Source organism: Apteryx rowi, unplaced genomic scaffold (genome assembly GCF_003343035.1).
Source record: "Apteryx rowi isolate R43461 unplaced genomic scaffold, aptRow1 scaffold_142, whole genome shotgun sequence".
Taxonomy (NCBI): domain Eukaryota; kingdom Metazoa; phylum Chordata; class Aves; order Apterygiformes; family Apterygidae; genus Apteryx; species Apteryx rowi.
In genome coordinates this window covers 1,149,013-1,165,071 of record NW_020447664.1, presented here as the reverse complement: position 1 = coordinate 1,165,071, position 16,059 = coordinate 1,149,013, and the positions used below count along the sequence as shown (strand labels likewise).

Genomic DNA, 16,059 nt, shown 5'->3' with positions numbered 1-16,059 from the left:
TTATGAGCGCTCCCAAATAAATGTCATAATTCTGAAGCGCAAATGCAAAGTGGGGCCAACAGTGAAGTTTCTTGTTACATTTTTCTGCAGCTTGAAAGAGAGAATGAAATTAAGATGAAGATTTTGTTTTCTTAATTTATGTTCCAGAAAGTTTTAACGGTAATTATTCCAGGGAACTGCTGTAATTTCTTGTTTTCAGTTTTTACAAAAGCTTCACATTTCACACACTGCAGTTCAGTCTAAAGTAATAAACAACACAACCCTTGAGCAGCTTCATTGTCAGGATCACAAAGTTCCCATGTGTTAGAAATTTGCATAACGTTCTGCCCAATTTTCTGAATCAAGAGTAAATGTGATGAAACAAAAGTAAAAGAAGTACAGCATGTCTTTCACAGTATTAAATGGAAAAAAAGTTTATATTGACAGTTTTGTATTAAAAGAATACTGTAAATGTGCTTTTATAGGTTTTTGAATTCTTTTATTAAATTAAAATTTTCCATTAGCAATTTTCTATTCCAAAACATAATAAAATTGAAAGAATCATCCATATTAAGGTTCTACAATTTTTACCAATAACAAGCTCTCCCTTCCTGGCATAGAGAATAAGTCTCCCATTACTCTTCAGGCTAAAAAAAATTACTAGTTCAAGAACGAAAGCTATACATGGCTCTTCAGCCATTTGATTTCACTTCATGTAAGTTAGTCTTTCCACTGTCACTTTATCCTGTATTTTAAATTGGGTACAATGATCCCAGGGAGAGTTCCATTATTTTCTAGTACAAAGCAATCACAGATCTCACCACCACTAAAAGGTGACCTGGTGAGTGATACTCATGTCTTAATTAAAGGAAAATATTCCCTCTAAACATTCCCTCTATTGGTGATCCCAACAAAAAGACAGCAGGATCCCAGCGATGCTCAACTTCTGCCGTACCTGATTTTAACAAGGGAAGAATTCTTGCCAAAAATTCTTCTTTCGGAGAGCAAGCTCACAATATCATCCAATCGACATTGCCTGTAGTTGGGATAATTAAACAAAAAGGGCTCAATCCAAGCCCCAGTGAATTAAATAGAAAGACTGCCTCCACTGGGCTCTGGGTCAGGTCCTAAAGTGCAGCTTTTTAGGTTACTTCAAATAACTAGAACATTCATTTGAGCTGTGACTAAAGAAATTTAATATTTTCAATCAGCACTTGTATTTAAAATGAGACAGCTGCAAAAGAGGCATTATATTGTATGCCAATTACTGTGCTTCATGTTTAAAAGTTCTGTCTAGACTTAGAATTTAGAAAAATGCTGGAGAATTGAAATCTCAATCGCTAAAGAAATTGTTTTGGCAAATAAAAGGATCGTAAATCATTCTCTAAATGAAGGAGCAAAATTTATAGTGCCATTATCTTATCTTAGAGGTTATTTTTACTTTGACAGATCTAATAAATTAAAGGAAATATAGTTGCGATTTCTTATCTCTTTCAGTGAGCAATTGGACATGTGGTTAAACACAACTTCACATGTCTGCTTATCATCAGCAACATATTGTTCCACTGTATTTAATTGAAGGTAGCTTAATACCATAGGGCTAATGTTGCATTCCAGTGTCTGAGACACAGAAGGGCACAAAAATTAAGTAATTTGAGATCAAAAACATTAAGTTGGAGGGGAGAGGGGTGAACCTAGAGAAGGCTTGCACCTTTCTTGCTTACGAGCCCAGTGAACCTTGGGGCCAAAAAAAGACTCTTTCTGCCAATAGCCTCAAAAAAATCACCAGAAGGCATAAAATTGTTTCTGTTTCTGGTTTGTCAGGTAGAACAGGGTACTCTAGGAATCCCAGAGATCCTGTACTTTCCACTCCATTGCTATAGCAGATCAGAACAACCTCAAAGTTATTTTCATTTACTTTGGGTGGAGGATTAGAACTATCCCTCAACCATCCCCAGGGCTGGAGTGTAAAAGAGATGGTAGAAGTCATGCATGTCCCTTCCTTCTCCTCAGAGGCAAGAACAGCTTTGAGGATCTCAACCCTGCAGCACACAAGGATTTTCCCCAAACTTTTCTCCCTGTATGCAGGGATTTTCTTTTCCTCTCCTGGGATGTTGCACACAGACACTGTTATCCAAACAATGCTTGAACAACAATAAAAACATCCCAGACAGAAAAATCTAGGTCAGAAATTTCTCAGAAGTTACACAATATGCCTGTGATGACTCCCTGAGAGAAATATGTGATCCACCAAAAAAAAAAAGAGTACATTTTGCCTTCCACAATCCTCTGACTTTTTTTTTTTTTTTTTTTTTTTTACTATACCCTTGGGTGTTACCCTGCACAGAGAATACATACTTGAATCCATCTCCTAAAGAGAACAGAAGCATTAGCACTTCACAATTAAACATTCTGGGCAAGACCAGCATCTCTCTACACCCCAGCAAAATTTTTTTCCTTTATTTTACCATTTGCATTTTCCTCCTCTTGGAATAAAGTCCTTTGTATTTAACAACATTTTTCATAAACAGTTCAGCCCATATTTTTAATTAGTTCATATTTTGGCCTTAGCTTCCTATTAGGTCACCCTATGCTTTCCTCATTTTCCACCAAAATCTATTTTTTTCAGTTCTTGTTTGATTTGATAGAGGAAAGTGCATCATGCTCTTCCCTCCTTTCCAGGTTCAATTCCATCTCTCAGTTAAACAACAAACTCAGTGCCAAATACATTTCTGGAGCTAGTTCATTCTCATTGTTAGATTAGTGGATTTGTATTATTATTATTTGACAAACCACAGAATATTATTAATTCACAACTCAAGATAATTTTCTAGATACAGGATTTCAGTCTGTATTACTTGAAGGCACACTGGCCACATTGGTTATTGTCTAAAAATCACTGAAACTCACCTTCCGTACTGGGTTGGTCTGTCATTTCATTTCATTTCCTCTGGAGCCTTTAAAATAGGACATGGGATAAAGCGGAAACATGCCCAGAGTCCGTGCAGCCTGCAGGAAGAGTGAATTTCAAACATATTGCACGACTGACTATTAGTCTGGTTATTTAACCCAATGCCTGGGAGCAAGTCCTTTTGCTCTTGATTTTATTCTTGAATGTGTTTGACCTGTGAATACCTACAGTAAGGAACTTTTGAACAGCAAAAATTCTATCATCCAACAGACTCAGCCAAGCCAATGAGTAGTTGTGGTTGTATCTGTGCTGCTTCCAACTCCTTCCCTATCATATTACTTGCTACAAGTAAATATTGGTAAAATCATCTGGGAAGCACAGCAAACTGAAGCAGACAGACACAGTATTTAGAAGCGGCTTCATAACTCCTCTATCGAGTTTGCCGCGACAGATCCCCCGCAACAGTATTGCTCTATACTGGCAGTCTTACAATTGTGAAAGGGATGTTTTTAGTAGTAGCTTCTTCCAGATGAAGTTCAAATATGAGCTTATACCTGGCTCAAAGACAGTCTCAAGCAGTTGCAGGGCACATTCACCTTAACTCTCTCTCCCCAGGGATCTACTTCTTAAACAGTCTGAGAGACTGTCACAGAGAAGCAGGCTCGCAAAAAAGCAGTATTGCACTCTAGAAGCAGTTATGCTGTTGGCTGGATTCTCTAGACTCCTGGGAGAGATACTTAACTACCAGCAACAACAGAATAGTGAACTAAATTACACATCAGTCATGGGCTCTTTTGAGGGGAGCCTGTCTTTACTGGCAACACAAGGAGCCTCAGAAATTTATCTTCACTAAAGGGAAAGCAAAGCAAATACAGTTTTCAGCCTCAGGCAAATTAGTTTGCAATCCAGAGAAAGAAGCGAGTGTGACAGGTCTGGCCAGTGAGTGACCAGGCTTCTCCAGATGCCTCTCAGAGTCTGATGGCAAAGGGAGTTGCCTGCATGCAGCAGATGCATAATCGAGGTCCCTGGAGTGTTTCTAAACAGCTGCAATTTGCTGAGGCAAATCTAGGCTGATGCTACAACAACAAAGATGAGGGAGCTGCTCCCCAAAATTATCTATTAACAATCAGAAGATGCTTAGCTGGATGAATTATCTTGTTAGTCCAAACCTCCAGGTGTGGTGAGAAAGAACAGGCCAGTAAAAACTAATAACTGAAAAGATAGGTTTAAAGGGTGCGAATTATGTAAAATAATGGCATCTGAGAACGTGACTCTCTTGTCTCTGGCCAGCACACTATGTACACAAGATTAAGCAAAATATTAGGAATTGCTGTGTAAACACAAACGGTTCATCAGCACAGGGAATATTACCTTCTGCGGAAATGACCAGCTCCGCGAGTTCAACTGCAAGTCAGAAGCTGAAAAGCCATTTCTGCTCCCAGTTACAAGGTATTAATTTGGAGTTACTTCTAGGACTTCAGGATGCCAGTTGGCTCTCTGCTAGTATAAGTCTCTGCAGAATTTTCTTTGCAAAAGAAGGATTTCTTGACAATCAAAAAAACCCCAAAATATAGAGCTAGCTAAGCCAGTTATGCACAGAGATTTTGAAAATCAGTCAAGAGCAAAGAATATCTTCACAGCTCAGAAAGATAGACATGATTCTGTATGAGCTGTATTCCAAATAATATACAGGCATGAGAGGCCAAACTATGTTTCAAAGGGTAAATAGCACTTTTTGGAAAATGTTTGGCATTATTTAGAAACCTCTATAAAAGGCTCCATGTAATTTCCTCTTTAAGGACAGCTTTGAGTCAGTGGGCTACTTTGTTTTTGTTTTTTTTTTTTACATTTTGCCTCATATTTTGCATTTAGACTCAGAAGTATTTAGTTCCTTTTTTATTATTCCTGCTGTTTCATATTGTGAGGAAGAGGTGACTTTAGTTCCTACAAAGCTAATTTTGTTTTGGCCTTTAGGTTTTGAACTATAAATATATTTGGACAGTATTTGGGAGAGAGTCACATAATAAAGGAAGAGATCAGATATCAAAACTCCGGCTTATTTCATAATGAATCATAAACACACAGTCACGTTTTTCACTTGTTGGAGGGGGTCATTTAAAATACCATGTCGGTCTCCAACCTGGAGAGCTTGAGGAAGCTATTTATTTGGATTCCAGGCTCTTAACAGCTGGAAATCTCAACTGTTCTCTCTACAAATCTCTCTTTTTACAACTTCCTGGCCAAAAATAAAAAAATCCCTCAGGTAAAAAGATTTCCTGACATACACTTTCTGGTATCTGTTCTTCTAAATTTGGCAGAAAAAAAATAACAAATGATTTAAAGTTGTCCTTTGGCATACCCCATTTTTCCCTAAAAGCAACTCTGCAGTTCTGCTGTCCCCAAGATACAGTTTACTAAGCAGAGAACAAATACTAATTATCAGCAAGTCCCAACATAGTATAAGAGTATTTTTCCAAGTTTAATTTCCATTTTGCATATATTTGAAAAGAGGAAGAATCAGTTTGTACATTTAAAAAGGGATTTGCTATCGAGAGATTTTACTCTTAATCTCAGTGACTGATTAAGTGCATATATAAACAGATAAAAGATGACTCTGAAGAAAACGTGCTATCACTAGCAGATACTAGTCTCCAACCTTTGCAATTCCCTCAACATGTGTTGAAAGCTATTATGGATTAAAGAATCAGCTTGTTGCGGATTTTTTTTAAAGCAGTGGGGAGAGCTCAGCTATCCCCATTGCTATGAATCCGAGACTGTGAAATGCAAAGCAACAACATTCTTCCTACAGTCATCACTTGTGTTCGGACAATAGAGAGGCCAGAAACACAACCCAGCGCTATTCAGGTACAGCCAGTTTTATAGATGCAAGGACAAGCTTCAGATACACTTTGACCTGCCTTGTTTAAATATTCTTTATATGATAAAATGTGCCCACATTCCTAGAATCAGCTCCCGGAATTCTGGGCTGTTCAAAATCGAATAGGAATCCTGCACGTATGCATTATTTGGAAATGGGGAAACACATGCAATCCTGTGATAAACTAGGCAGCCAGTGTTAATGCAAACATATTTCTGTTTTGTAAAGCTGGGAAAGCATTCTCACTAAACTAAGATTTTCTAAACACATTGCCCAATATGCCTTTTTAAGTAATTCGCAAGAATACTTGAAACCTAAGGACAAATAGAGAATATTTTACAATATCTCAGCTACTGGGAAGTAAGCCAGCACATACCTACAGTGAAAGAAGGGGCTTGAGGAAATTCCTGGAATAGTAAGCCATTCAGCTGTAAGCTATAAAAAGAGATAGGACAATCTATTGCTTATTCCTATGCTGAACATCTGTTTTCAAAAATCATTCATATTTATCATCTGTTAGTAATAGTTTTTATGTTTTATTACCAACATGCTATATTATGAAGAACTGGAAAAGCCACATGTTCCAAAGAAAAGTCTGTAATTATCCTTAATGCAAGCATACAAAGCTTCTTAGCGCTATTGATGGGCCTGATCCAACCCTCACTGAAATCAGTGGGAGTTGAATGAGTCCCTCTGTGCACAGGAAATGAATTGAAATTAATGAGACTACATATGGTTCCAAGGTAATTTATGCTTTTCTGGCTGTTTATATTTATAAGACCTTAATCTGTTTCCACTGGTATCAATGTTCAACTTCACTGACTAAACTGGCTCTGCTCTGAATTTATAGCTGCACGCATTGGAGGAAAAGATGGCCTGTTGTGCATTCACAATTTAACGTACTGAGTTATCACTATTTTCATAGATTTCTTACTTAGTCTTAGTTTTGTACAAGTTTCTTCTAAGTGTATAAACTCCTGTTATCCTGCCCCCTTAACTCTCCAGGCTAATGCCTCACCATAAAAGTTGGAGAGCGCGCTCTTTACTGAGAAGCTGTTTTCACATCAACAGAACAAGCTGTGCATTGTTAGCTACTGACATCTAAATCATTCTGAGAGGTGGACAACAGTTTAAAAATAAAAACTTCTCAAATATGGCTCTTCAATTTATTCAACAATACATTTGCTTAGATTCACTCAGAAAGCTTCTGCTGCATTTATCATTTTTCTTTCCCTGCAGAATTCCATTGCTCGTGCTGCATCCAAAGAGCTGGCTAGTTTGCATAATACCAAATATACATATGGCCCAGGAGCTGAAACAATCTGTAAGTACTGGCCTAAATATACTAACAAGCTCTGCTAAATGCTACTAAGGCTATTAAATGCATTTTTCTAGTGACTGTTGTTATTCTTGCTAAGCAGTCAGCTTCTTTCTTCATAAGCATTCCCAGAGATATATAAGCAATCTCTCAGTTCTAAAACATAGGATGGTCCATATGCTTTAGGGATCCCAGAGAATGAGTGATCCCTATAAGGTAAAGTGATGTGTAAAATAAACATTTAGTTTAGATTAAAGTATAAAAATCTTGAGCTTGTTCAACCTGAGATTTTCTACATTGCCAGTGTCTCCAAGTCAAAGCAAAAAGACTGGCTTCAACCACCCTACCAACACAGCTAATTATATTTCTTTTATTTTGCATTATAGTCTGAGCCATGTACTGATCACAATTCAATTCTTGTACCGTTCTTGGAACTCAGCTGTCAAATTATGGCCTTTGCAATGGTAACAGCTGAGTTGAGGTTGCCAAATCTAGTTTTCTAGGACTTTCATATCTCCAGTATTTAGGATTTCTTAATTTCCTTAAACACAGGAACTAATCTCTTTTCCCCATTCCTCTTTCCTTAAATATATTTTTTAAGAATCTTAAAAAAAACACTTTTTTTTTTTTTTTTTTTTTTTAGCAGATTTATGGAGGTTTTTTTTCCTTTAAAAATGTTTTGGTGATGCTTAGCAATTCTGGAGAGTCTTTGCTTAGCAAAAGAGACTACTTTCATTGTATTAAAATTCTGGAAAGGGAGTGGACCATTCTCCCAGAAGAAAAAGATGGAGCTGATATCTCAAATCTATGGTTCTGGATCTGTATGAATTTCAGAGAGCTAGCCAGTGAGACAGTTTTTGCTTCTGTTACCAACACTTTCTTAATAATCATATGCAAGCATGCCATTCTTCCATTCTCTCATTTTGTCCCTGGTACCAGACTTTTCTCCCATGGTCTCTCCGCAACACTGACATGGAGGGAGTAGTTTATCTTATTTATGTTTGCTTGCAAATATCATCAGCTGGAACAGAGCTCCCAAGTGGCCTAAATCATGGGAGCTTTCCATGAGTAGAAGAAATCAACAGTTCCTTAAATATTCCTTTTTATCTGTCCTTTCTGTATTTCTCGCTGTGACTTGACTCTTAAGTAAAATACATTTATGTGATAGCTATGCTTTTCCAATTAAGCTTTATTTTCTTTATCTACAGATCCTGCTGCAGGGGGCTCTGACGACTGGGCTTACGATCAAGGCATCAAGTACTCTTTCACTTTTGAGCTCCGAGACACTGGTACATATGGTTTTCTTCTCCCAGAATCTCAGATAAAGCCAACCTGTGAAGAGACTCTACTTGCTATTAAATATATTGCCAATTACGTCCTTGAGCACTTGTATTAGAATGGAGCTCTAAAAACGATTAAAGCTTTCTCAGAGATACCATCCTCTTTATTCTTTCCTAACAATGGGTTTTTATTTCTGCTTTACTTGGTGCTCTTAGCCATATCCTTAGTCCATCATATATAATAATAATAAAAAATAAAACTCAATAAAACTGCTCAATAACACTGTAAGTTTGTCAAGAGAAATTATATCGTTCGTTAAAGCAACTGATATAGTCAAGAGGAAGAAAAGCCAGATAAACCATTTTGGAGAAGTATGTCTGCCCATAAACTTGCCTACTTTTTCAAGATCCAGGTCCTTAAATGTGAGTTTTAAATTACTTCTCCCTAAAAAACTTGTCTCAATATTTATTCTTTACATGGAATCATCTGGGTATTTCACTGCTAATGACTCACAAAATGTTTGAAAAATTACTCCAGTGATTGGATTAAATAARTAAACCTACACTATTTTGATTGTTTAAAATACATTTTTAAGGGAATAGTTCTCTCAATCAATGAAATTCTGCCATTAGACATTGACTTCACTGGAATTGCATAGATAGATATAGCAAAGAATGTATATTATTTCTGCCACCAAATTAGTATCGGTAAGAAACATAAATGGTTCTTGACCAACAAGTTAAACAAGCGAATATACAGTCAGCAATAAACATTAGAGAATAAGTACCAAAAGGTGCATATATGACTGGCCTTCAGACAACTTGATCTGTTGACTGGGTCATCAGCATGGCATTGACAAAAGCAGAGGCCAAAAAAGGCATTTACCCCAGCAGATTTACTACTGCTCTCCAAAAAACTAAACATGAACCACATCTTGTCTAAAGAAGTGGTGAGACCATGTACACAGAGTTTAATGCTCTCAGTCTTTCCATGGAACTGATTGCGTAAACAGCCAAAACCTACACATTTTAACACTGTTAGGACTCGTTTGTGGCAAGCATAAAAGCCAAAACGCATAACACTTGAGTTAATATGTGCAGTTTGCAAATTTGGAAGAAAGATGAATACGGTTACAAGTTAGCATAAAGAATCAGCAAATATATTTTCCACCGTGTAATCAACCATGATGAAATCTAAATTTTACTTAAAAGAAGCTGTGTGAAAAGATCAGTGTTTTCAGAAAGCGTCCTGTGGGCCAGATTCTTCCCTGCYGCAGCTCATTTAGGTCAATGTGACCGTATGCTTTGATCCAGGAGATTAATYTACCTTTCAAGTGTGGTGATGTGTTTAAAACTTGCAGTATGAAGACTTTACCTTCCCTTATTAAAAAGAAAACTCAAGATCTACCAGGAGAGAGAGATGAAATCCCTTTGTTAAGTGCATATCTCAGTAATGAACACGGCACAGACGACTAATGTTAAATGAAGCATTTACCTGTAAAATGGATTTAGGACATAGAATTGGGGGGGGAGGGGCATGACCAATTTCATCTCCAGATTCTAGTAACCTACACAAGAAGCTTAATCAACTTAAGGTTAAAGTTGCTTTAATGATTCAAACGATCTTTACACAGAGTAGATAGGCAGAGCATTAGKACTTACACAGCCTGAATGCTAAACAGAGTCATCCAACAGTTCATTGCCTTAATGACAATGGTAAAAGGAAAAGTTCACTTCACATATTTCCAAAATGACTTTAGCTGTGATATGTTCTTGTGAACTTTTTCAAAACACATGCTGCCAATTCCTTGATCTGCCCATTACTGAAAATTCCTAGTTTGGAGCCAAGGTCACCACTACTCCTATCTCAACTCATTATTTAAGCTGGATATTTATATTTGCTGAATATTGAAGACCAAGACATGATAAAACAAATGAAGTGCTATAAAATACCCTCTGTTTAAGGCTGTCTCACTCACCACAGTAGCATTTCTCAAAATATTCTCAGAGTCCTGGTACTTCTTGGAGCCCCACATTTTCCTACTGTCATCAGCAGATGCAGAGTAAACAGCCATAAAGACCAAGTTTAGTGAAAAATGATTAAATACTTCTTTTGTGAGAAGCTGTGCAGAATTATTCCCTCGTGACCAATTTGCTGTACAGGTAACGTGGGTCTGACTGGGTCACACTGAGTGCGAGTGATAAATGGCCACTCCAGGCAGCTTTCTCATGCAGCTGCAGAAAATGTGTTTGGCATTTATTAATGCTGTTTAGAGCTTGGCTAATATGGGACACGGTCTGCAGAAAGATGGGAAAAAACCTTATGTCAACACAGCACCTGACTGATTGCCCTGCCGTTGCTGGAAGCTCTGACTAGAGACTTCCTCTGTCCATCGGTACTCCTGGAATTAGCGCTGTAGCTGACAGGTCCCTAAGTGAGGCACTCAAAACAGAGCTCATCTTACAGAGGAAAGGCTTCTCCAAGAAAAATCACTAAATTCAAAACCATCAGAGACTCTGAGCTAAGCGTTCTCCTCTTCTGCCTCTTCTCCACGGAAGGAAACAGAAAGATATTCTTAGCACACACCATACATTAACATCACTTCCCTTTAGTCAAAATCCCCGTGACTTACCTACACCAGTACACTGTGAGATACAAACCTGAGAAAAAGCAAGAAGCCAGAAGGTACGTGCTTTAGCAACTTACTTGCCTCTGTAAATCAGTTCTGAAAAGAAATTACATTTTCTGTGTCCAAAAATCATTTAACGCACTTGTTTCCTTTCCCAGAAGAGAATATAGTGTCACCTCTGATATTCACAGTAAGCAGGGCACCACCTTCCCTCTCTGTGAATAAGGGTGCTGTTATTTCTTTCTGTTTTTAAAAACTCCTATGATTTTATTTTTCAGACAAGCACATGCCAAACAGCAGCATTTTCCATTAATTGTTTGGGGAGAAAATGGAATAATAAAAGTACTCAAACTGCAGCATATAAAACTACTTCCTTTCTAGTTTTAGGCACTCAGATACCTCAGTAATGAGCTCAGCATAAGACTAAACAAAATACATTAAAACCATACACTGTTGGTTAAAGATGCAGGGATGAGTTTGTCCAGAGTTAACAATTAGCAGAGGCAACAAGCTCCAATTTAAAACTTTTATATTTATAAAAGAAAGAGAAAGGAACGTATCTGCTAGCCCACTCCAATTAGCCCAGCAGCAGTCAGATTAAACTAGATCAAGAAATGCGACTAATCCATCCATTCTTGATCACTGGTGAAACAGAGCCTGTGTGTGAAAGTAGCATGTACCAGTAAAAAGAAATGTCGTTCTGTTTTGAAACCGAAGCAGGGGGGAAGGATAATCAGCGCTACTAATAATAGAACAGGATGCAAGCAGAACGTACTGGCCAGAGCCAAACATGTCACAAGGGACAAGAAAATAAATCGTCCAGAGTACAAAACCTTTTGGCTAATTTTAACTAAGTACTAACAACGACCCAGAAATTCTCCTGACTAAAACAACTGTCTAATATTGGAAAATATCAGAGGCCTTAGCTGACCGCAAGGTGAATTGTTAATGCTCAGCACCATTCATTTCTAGGAAGATTCTATGCAAGAGTCCAGGCAACCAAAAATACAATTACAAATACAATTTAGGGGTAAGTCTGCACTGAAGTCAAGGCACCCAGAAAGTCCAGCAATGTTAGGGTTACCCCAGATAACTTAAAACCGTGACCTAATGAGGCAGGATGTGGCAGATATTTGTTAATTCCTATATTAACAAAGCCAAATCCCAGTAAGCCAGCAATATGTACTTTTTCTGTGCCTCTTCCACAAAAGGCAGTCACTAGCACTGCTGGTCAAATTACACAGATGCAGAAAAGAACAGCAATTAAAAGTGGTATATCATCTGTGCAACTTGGAACATAAAACAAAGAATATATAGGGAGAATTTTATGTATGAAAGGACATTCTGTTAGCAGGTGAGCTGTTAGGACATGGAAAGAAAACACAGCCACTGAGTGGAAGCAAAGGTTCAGCCACAAGTCAAATGTTTCACATTTCGGCATTGTTTTCAAAAACGTAGAAAACCCAACATGCAAAACTGATTGATAATGTATTTTCAAAGACATCATTACAGTTACTTACCTTGAACCAATTCCTCAGTTCTGAAATAGTRCTTACAGAGAACCAGAAGAGAGACAAGGAAAGAAATAGAAACCCATTATATGGGTGACAGAGGTGCATTTGACTTTTTAAAAGGTGGACACTTGAATAACTTGAAAGAAAAGTTTTCAGTGTTCTCCAAACTGAACCTTTTTCTTGCTTTCTAAAACCAAAAATATCTGCAAAGGGACAGTAAGTATTTTACCAATGTAAAAATATAAATAGAACCAACCTCACAGACAATCTGTGATTTTTCTTTAATTGCACAGTATAAACCAAGTCTTTATTCTAACACTATAAACCCACGCCACAATTTTGCAGCATATAAGAATATTTTTAACCATAACCACATCTGTGGAGAAAAAAAAAGAAAGAAAAAAAAAAAGAAGATTAATTCTGCAGCCCTGACATGCTCCTTCCTAAGGCAGAGGGAATGGGAGTTTTCTTAAGAAAGGAAGAAAATATCTAAAGAAAATAATTTTTCCCTCCCTGCTTGATTCAGGTCACCCAAGGACTGAGATTAATATCTTCAATTTTTCCTGTTGGTTTCTGCTGCTCCTTTAATGAGATAAATAGCAAAGGAGCATTGTGTGCTCTAAATGAAGAAGCACATCAAGAAGTTGCCATCCCTCTCATATTAAGCTATTGTTTAGCTAAATACATTCAAACAGTCAATTCATTTCAGTGCTTCAAACCTCAAAAAGGATTAAGAGCTGATTAAGTGTTTTAAAGACAATGCACTGTCCATGTGCCAGGTCTCTCAGTGCTGATATCAGAGATATCAAATCATTTATGGAGGAAATATCCCATGAATACGGATCAGAGTTACAAAGGCCTGACGAAGGCAGCACTATACAAATTCTCGATTCTTTAACACATAAAGCAAGTAACTGCACATACGAAAACAAATTACAGTGCAGTCCCAACAGCTGAGTGAGAGTTAAATACCTGYTTCTGGGGCAGATACTTCATTTTGCTCAAAGTTATCAAACAGCTACTGACACATAGTGGCTAGTCAGAGAACTAAACTTTTGTTCTTAATGATCCACACTCAATTGTCTCAAAACACGTGCTTAAAATTAAACCTATCCTTAGTGCTCAGGCTGTTCTAAACCCTGCTTGGCTAACTTACGGTCTCAGTACACTTGTTGCTGTATTGTTCCAAAGACAGATGTGAATYGTGTAGTGAGGCAGGTTGCCTCTATGTTCCTCACCGCACTCAGAACAGATGCATTATACGGAGCCTTTTACCTCAAGAGGAGAAGCAGCAGCTGAATGCTGCTTTGGAGAACAGAGTTGTATCCCTGTTCCTTACAGCAATGATGCTAGGCTATTTGCATTAAATCTTTCCCTGTGACTCCACAGAAAATAGGAAATTTGCTATAAATAAAGAAATACAAAATATATGCAGCTCAGCCAAGAAAAAGGGAAATATTTCAAAAACATCTAAAAGTTTCTCTTCAAAACTTTTTAAGCAAAACATCCAAGCTTCTTAGCATACACTGCAGTGTTCCCATTCTGCATTTAATCAGAAAACCAAAGATGCTTAACTTTGGAGTTCTTCAATGACAGTAGGAATCACATTGCTTTAACGTAAAATTAACTATCAATTACCTGATTTTATGCGGGGGGGGGGGAATCAAATATTCATGTTTCTCATAAATTAGGTCACAAGAACCAGGAGTAATGGCTGTGGTCCCTACAGACCCCTGTGCTACTGCTGGCATGAGATTGCGAGGCCACAGAGTACAGCTCCATGGCACAATGATCAACCAGGTCAGGTCCAGAAGTGATASAGCTCACAGCATATTTGTGTTCCCACCACAGTTAGTCCATAATCTAATCAGCCTGCTACAGAAATGAAGATGTGTTTGTAAATTTTAAAAATGACACATGCACCTGCAAACACAAAAAATGCTGTGATGCAGCATTAATAGACATTTTATCACCATCACTTACTAGCATGCTCCCTCCTCTGCCATTGTAAATGCATGACATACTCAAATTATGACACCACAAATACAGCAGATGAAAAAAGGCTGTTTACTTGATTTTATCATGCCTCTATTCATATGATACATGTGCATAAAAATAATAACCTCATACAGGCAAGGTTTAGAAGTTCAAGTGTTCAATGGACTTAGTAGAAATATTCTAATTGTCAGGTTTATAAGTACATTGAAATCTAGAATCTGGGATGTTTTGTTCTATTGTTTTCCTCTTTAAAATAAAAGATCCATCACATATGATGGCAAATATTCTATTCACCTAGTCTCTTACTAGTTTTATGCACAGTAACACCACCAGGGTCTGTGAAATTACTCTTCATCCACCCTGGAGTAAATGAATGGAGGAACAGGTCTCCCATGCAGTATATTCAGCTAAGGAGCTCCAGCTTGTTGAAGTCAATTGTTAGCCACTCAAATTAAACTATGAACACTGGAAATAACAATGGAATTTCACTGCATTTGCTTTTATTTTTCATACAGCTTTTTTAATTCTTCAGTGATTTTTTTTAATGTGACCACTAATTGAGTGAATAAATGGTTCAAAAGGGAATGCTCATTTTATAGAAATTTTCAGATAACTATTCTTACATTTCTTCTCATATGAATGGAAACACTGTTCGTGACCTGAAGGCTTCAAGGAACATAAGTAGAACATTTCCTATTCAAACGGAACTAGAATTTCTAATGACATGGAGATGTTTTATGCTTTCCCTCTTTCAAAATGTATCTTTGAATCATGTCTGAAAAGCAACAATATAATCCTTATAAATGAGGAATACTTTTCCTTCATTTAAAAGGAAGACTGAATAGAAAATGGTGTTTTATTTCTGGCCTTTGTCACCACTCTTTCTCTACAGGTTCAGTCTCTCACATCTCTAATGTAAGTTACGCTGTCACAGATAGYGGTGGTGGCTACAACATATTCAGCAATAACAATGTTTAGTAATAACGAATATTTTAAAAGGTATCTGTATATATCTTTTAAAAGGTATATCTGTATACCCATGAAATTTATTAAATTCTCCTAGACTTAAACAGCTGTAATGAAACCCTCTTCCTGAACAGGCTCTAGGTGCCAATCATACCCACTGAAAAAGGAAAACTCTGAGCTTCATTATAGCACCAGGGTGTGCAAGCTTGACCCTCACACRTGGAAGGCGGTCACAATACAGCCGTCTGTATGCTCTGAAGCCTTTACCAGAAATAACACTGATCAGCATTCCAAGGGTGGGATATACACATCTGTTGTACTCCTGAATCACAATATGGGACAGACAGAGGCATAAGGAAGCAGATAATGCCTTCTGCAAATATCCAGTGAAAACATGCTCTCTCCAGTGCTGCTCAAACTCAGTCGTGTGAGAATCYGTTACACTTCTGAGCACTCTGAGTCTTTGGTAGTCTTCAAGCATACAAATTTATGTTATGTACTTTCCTCTCAGAATAGCTCTGGCATCTGGGAATAGTTAATTACCTTCTAAACTGGTCTGAAGTTGGAGCTCTGGCAGATTCTTTC

At 37.5% G+C, this 16,059-nt stretch overlaps 1 protein-coding gene and 1 long non-coding RNA gene across 2 annotated transcripts in view; one reads left to right on the top strand and one right to left on the bottom strand.

Annotated features, from left to right (window-relative positions):
* Positions 1–8,507, top strand: part of CPB1 (carboxypeptidase B1) — a 22,036-nt gene extending 13,529 nt beyond the window's left edge. The window contains exons 10-11 of the mRNA XM_026058095.1: positions 7,008–7,092; positions 8,295–8,507. Of these exons, the coding sequence (XP_025913880.1) occupies positions 7,008–7,092; positions 8,295–8,482 (273 nt within the window). The 3' untranslated portion in view covers positions 8,483–8,507. The remainder of the gene's footprint in view (positions 1–7,007; positions 7,093–8,294) is intronic.
* On the bottom strand, positions 502–16,059 carry LOC112962157. Its single transcript, XR_003252222.1, has 3 exons — positions 16,018–16,059; positions 2,890–2,988; positions 502–1,015 (listed from the first exon to the last, which is right to left on the bottom strand). It is a non-coding gene; the product is annotated as an uncharacterized LOC112962157 (long non-coding RNA).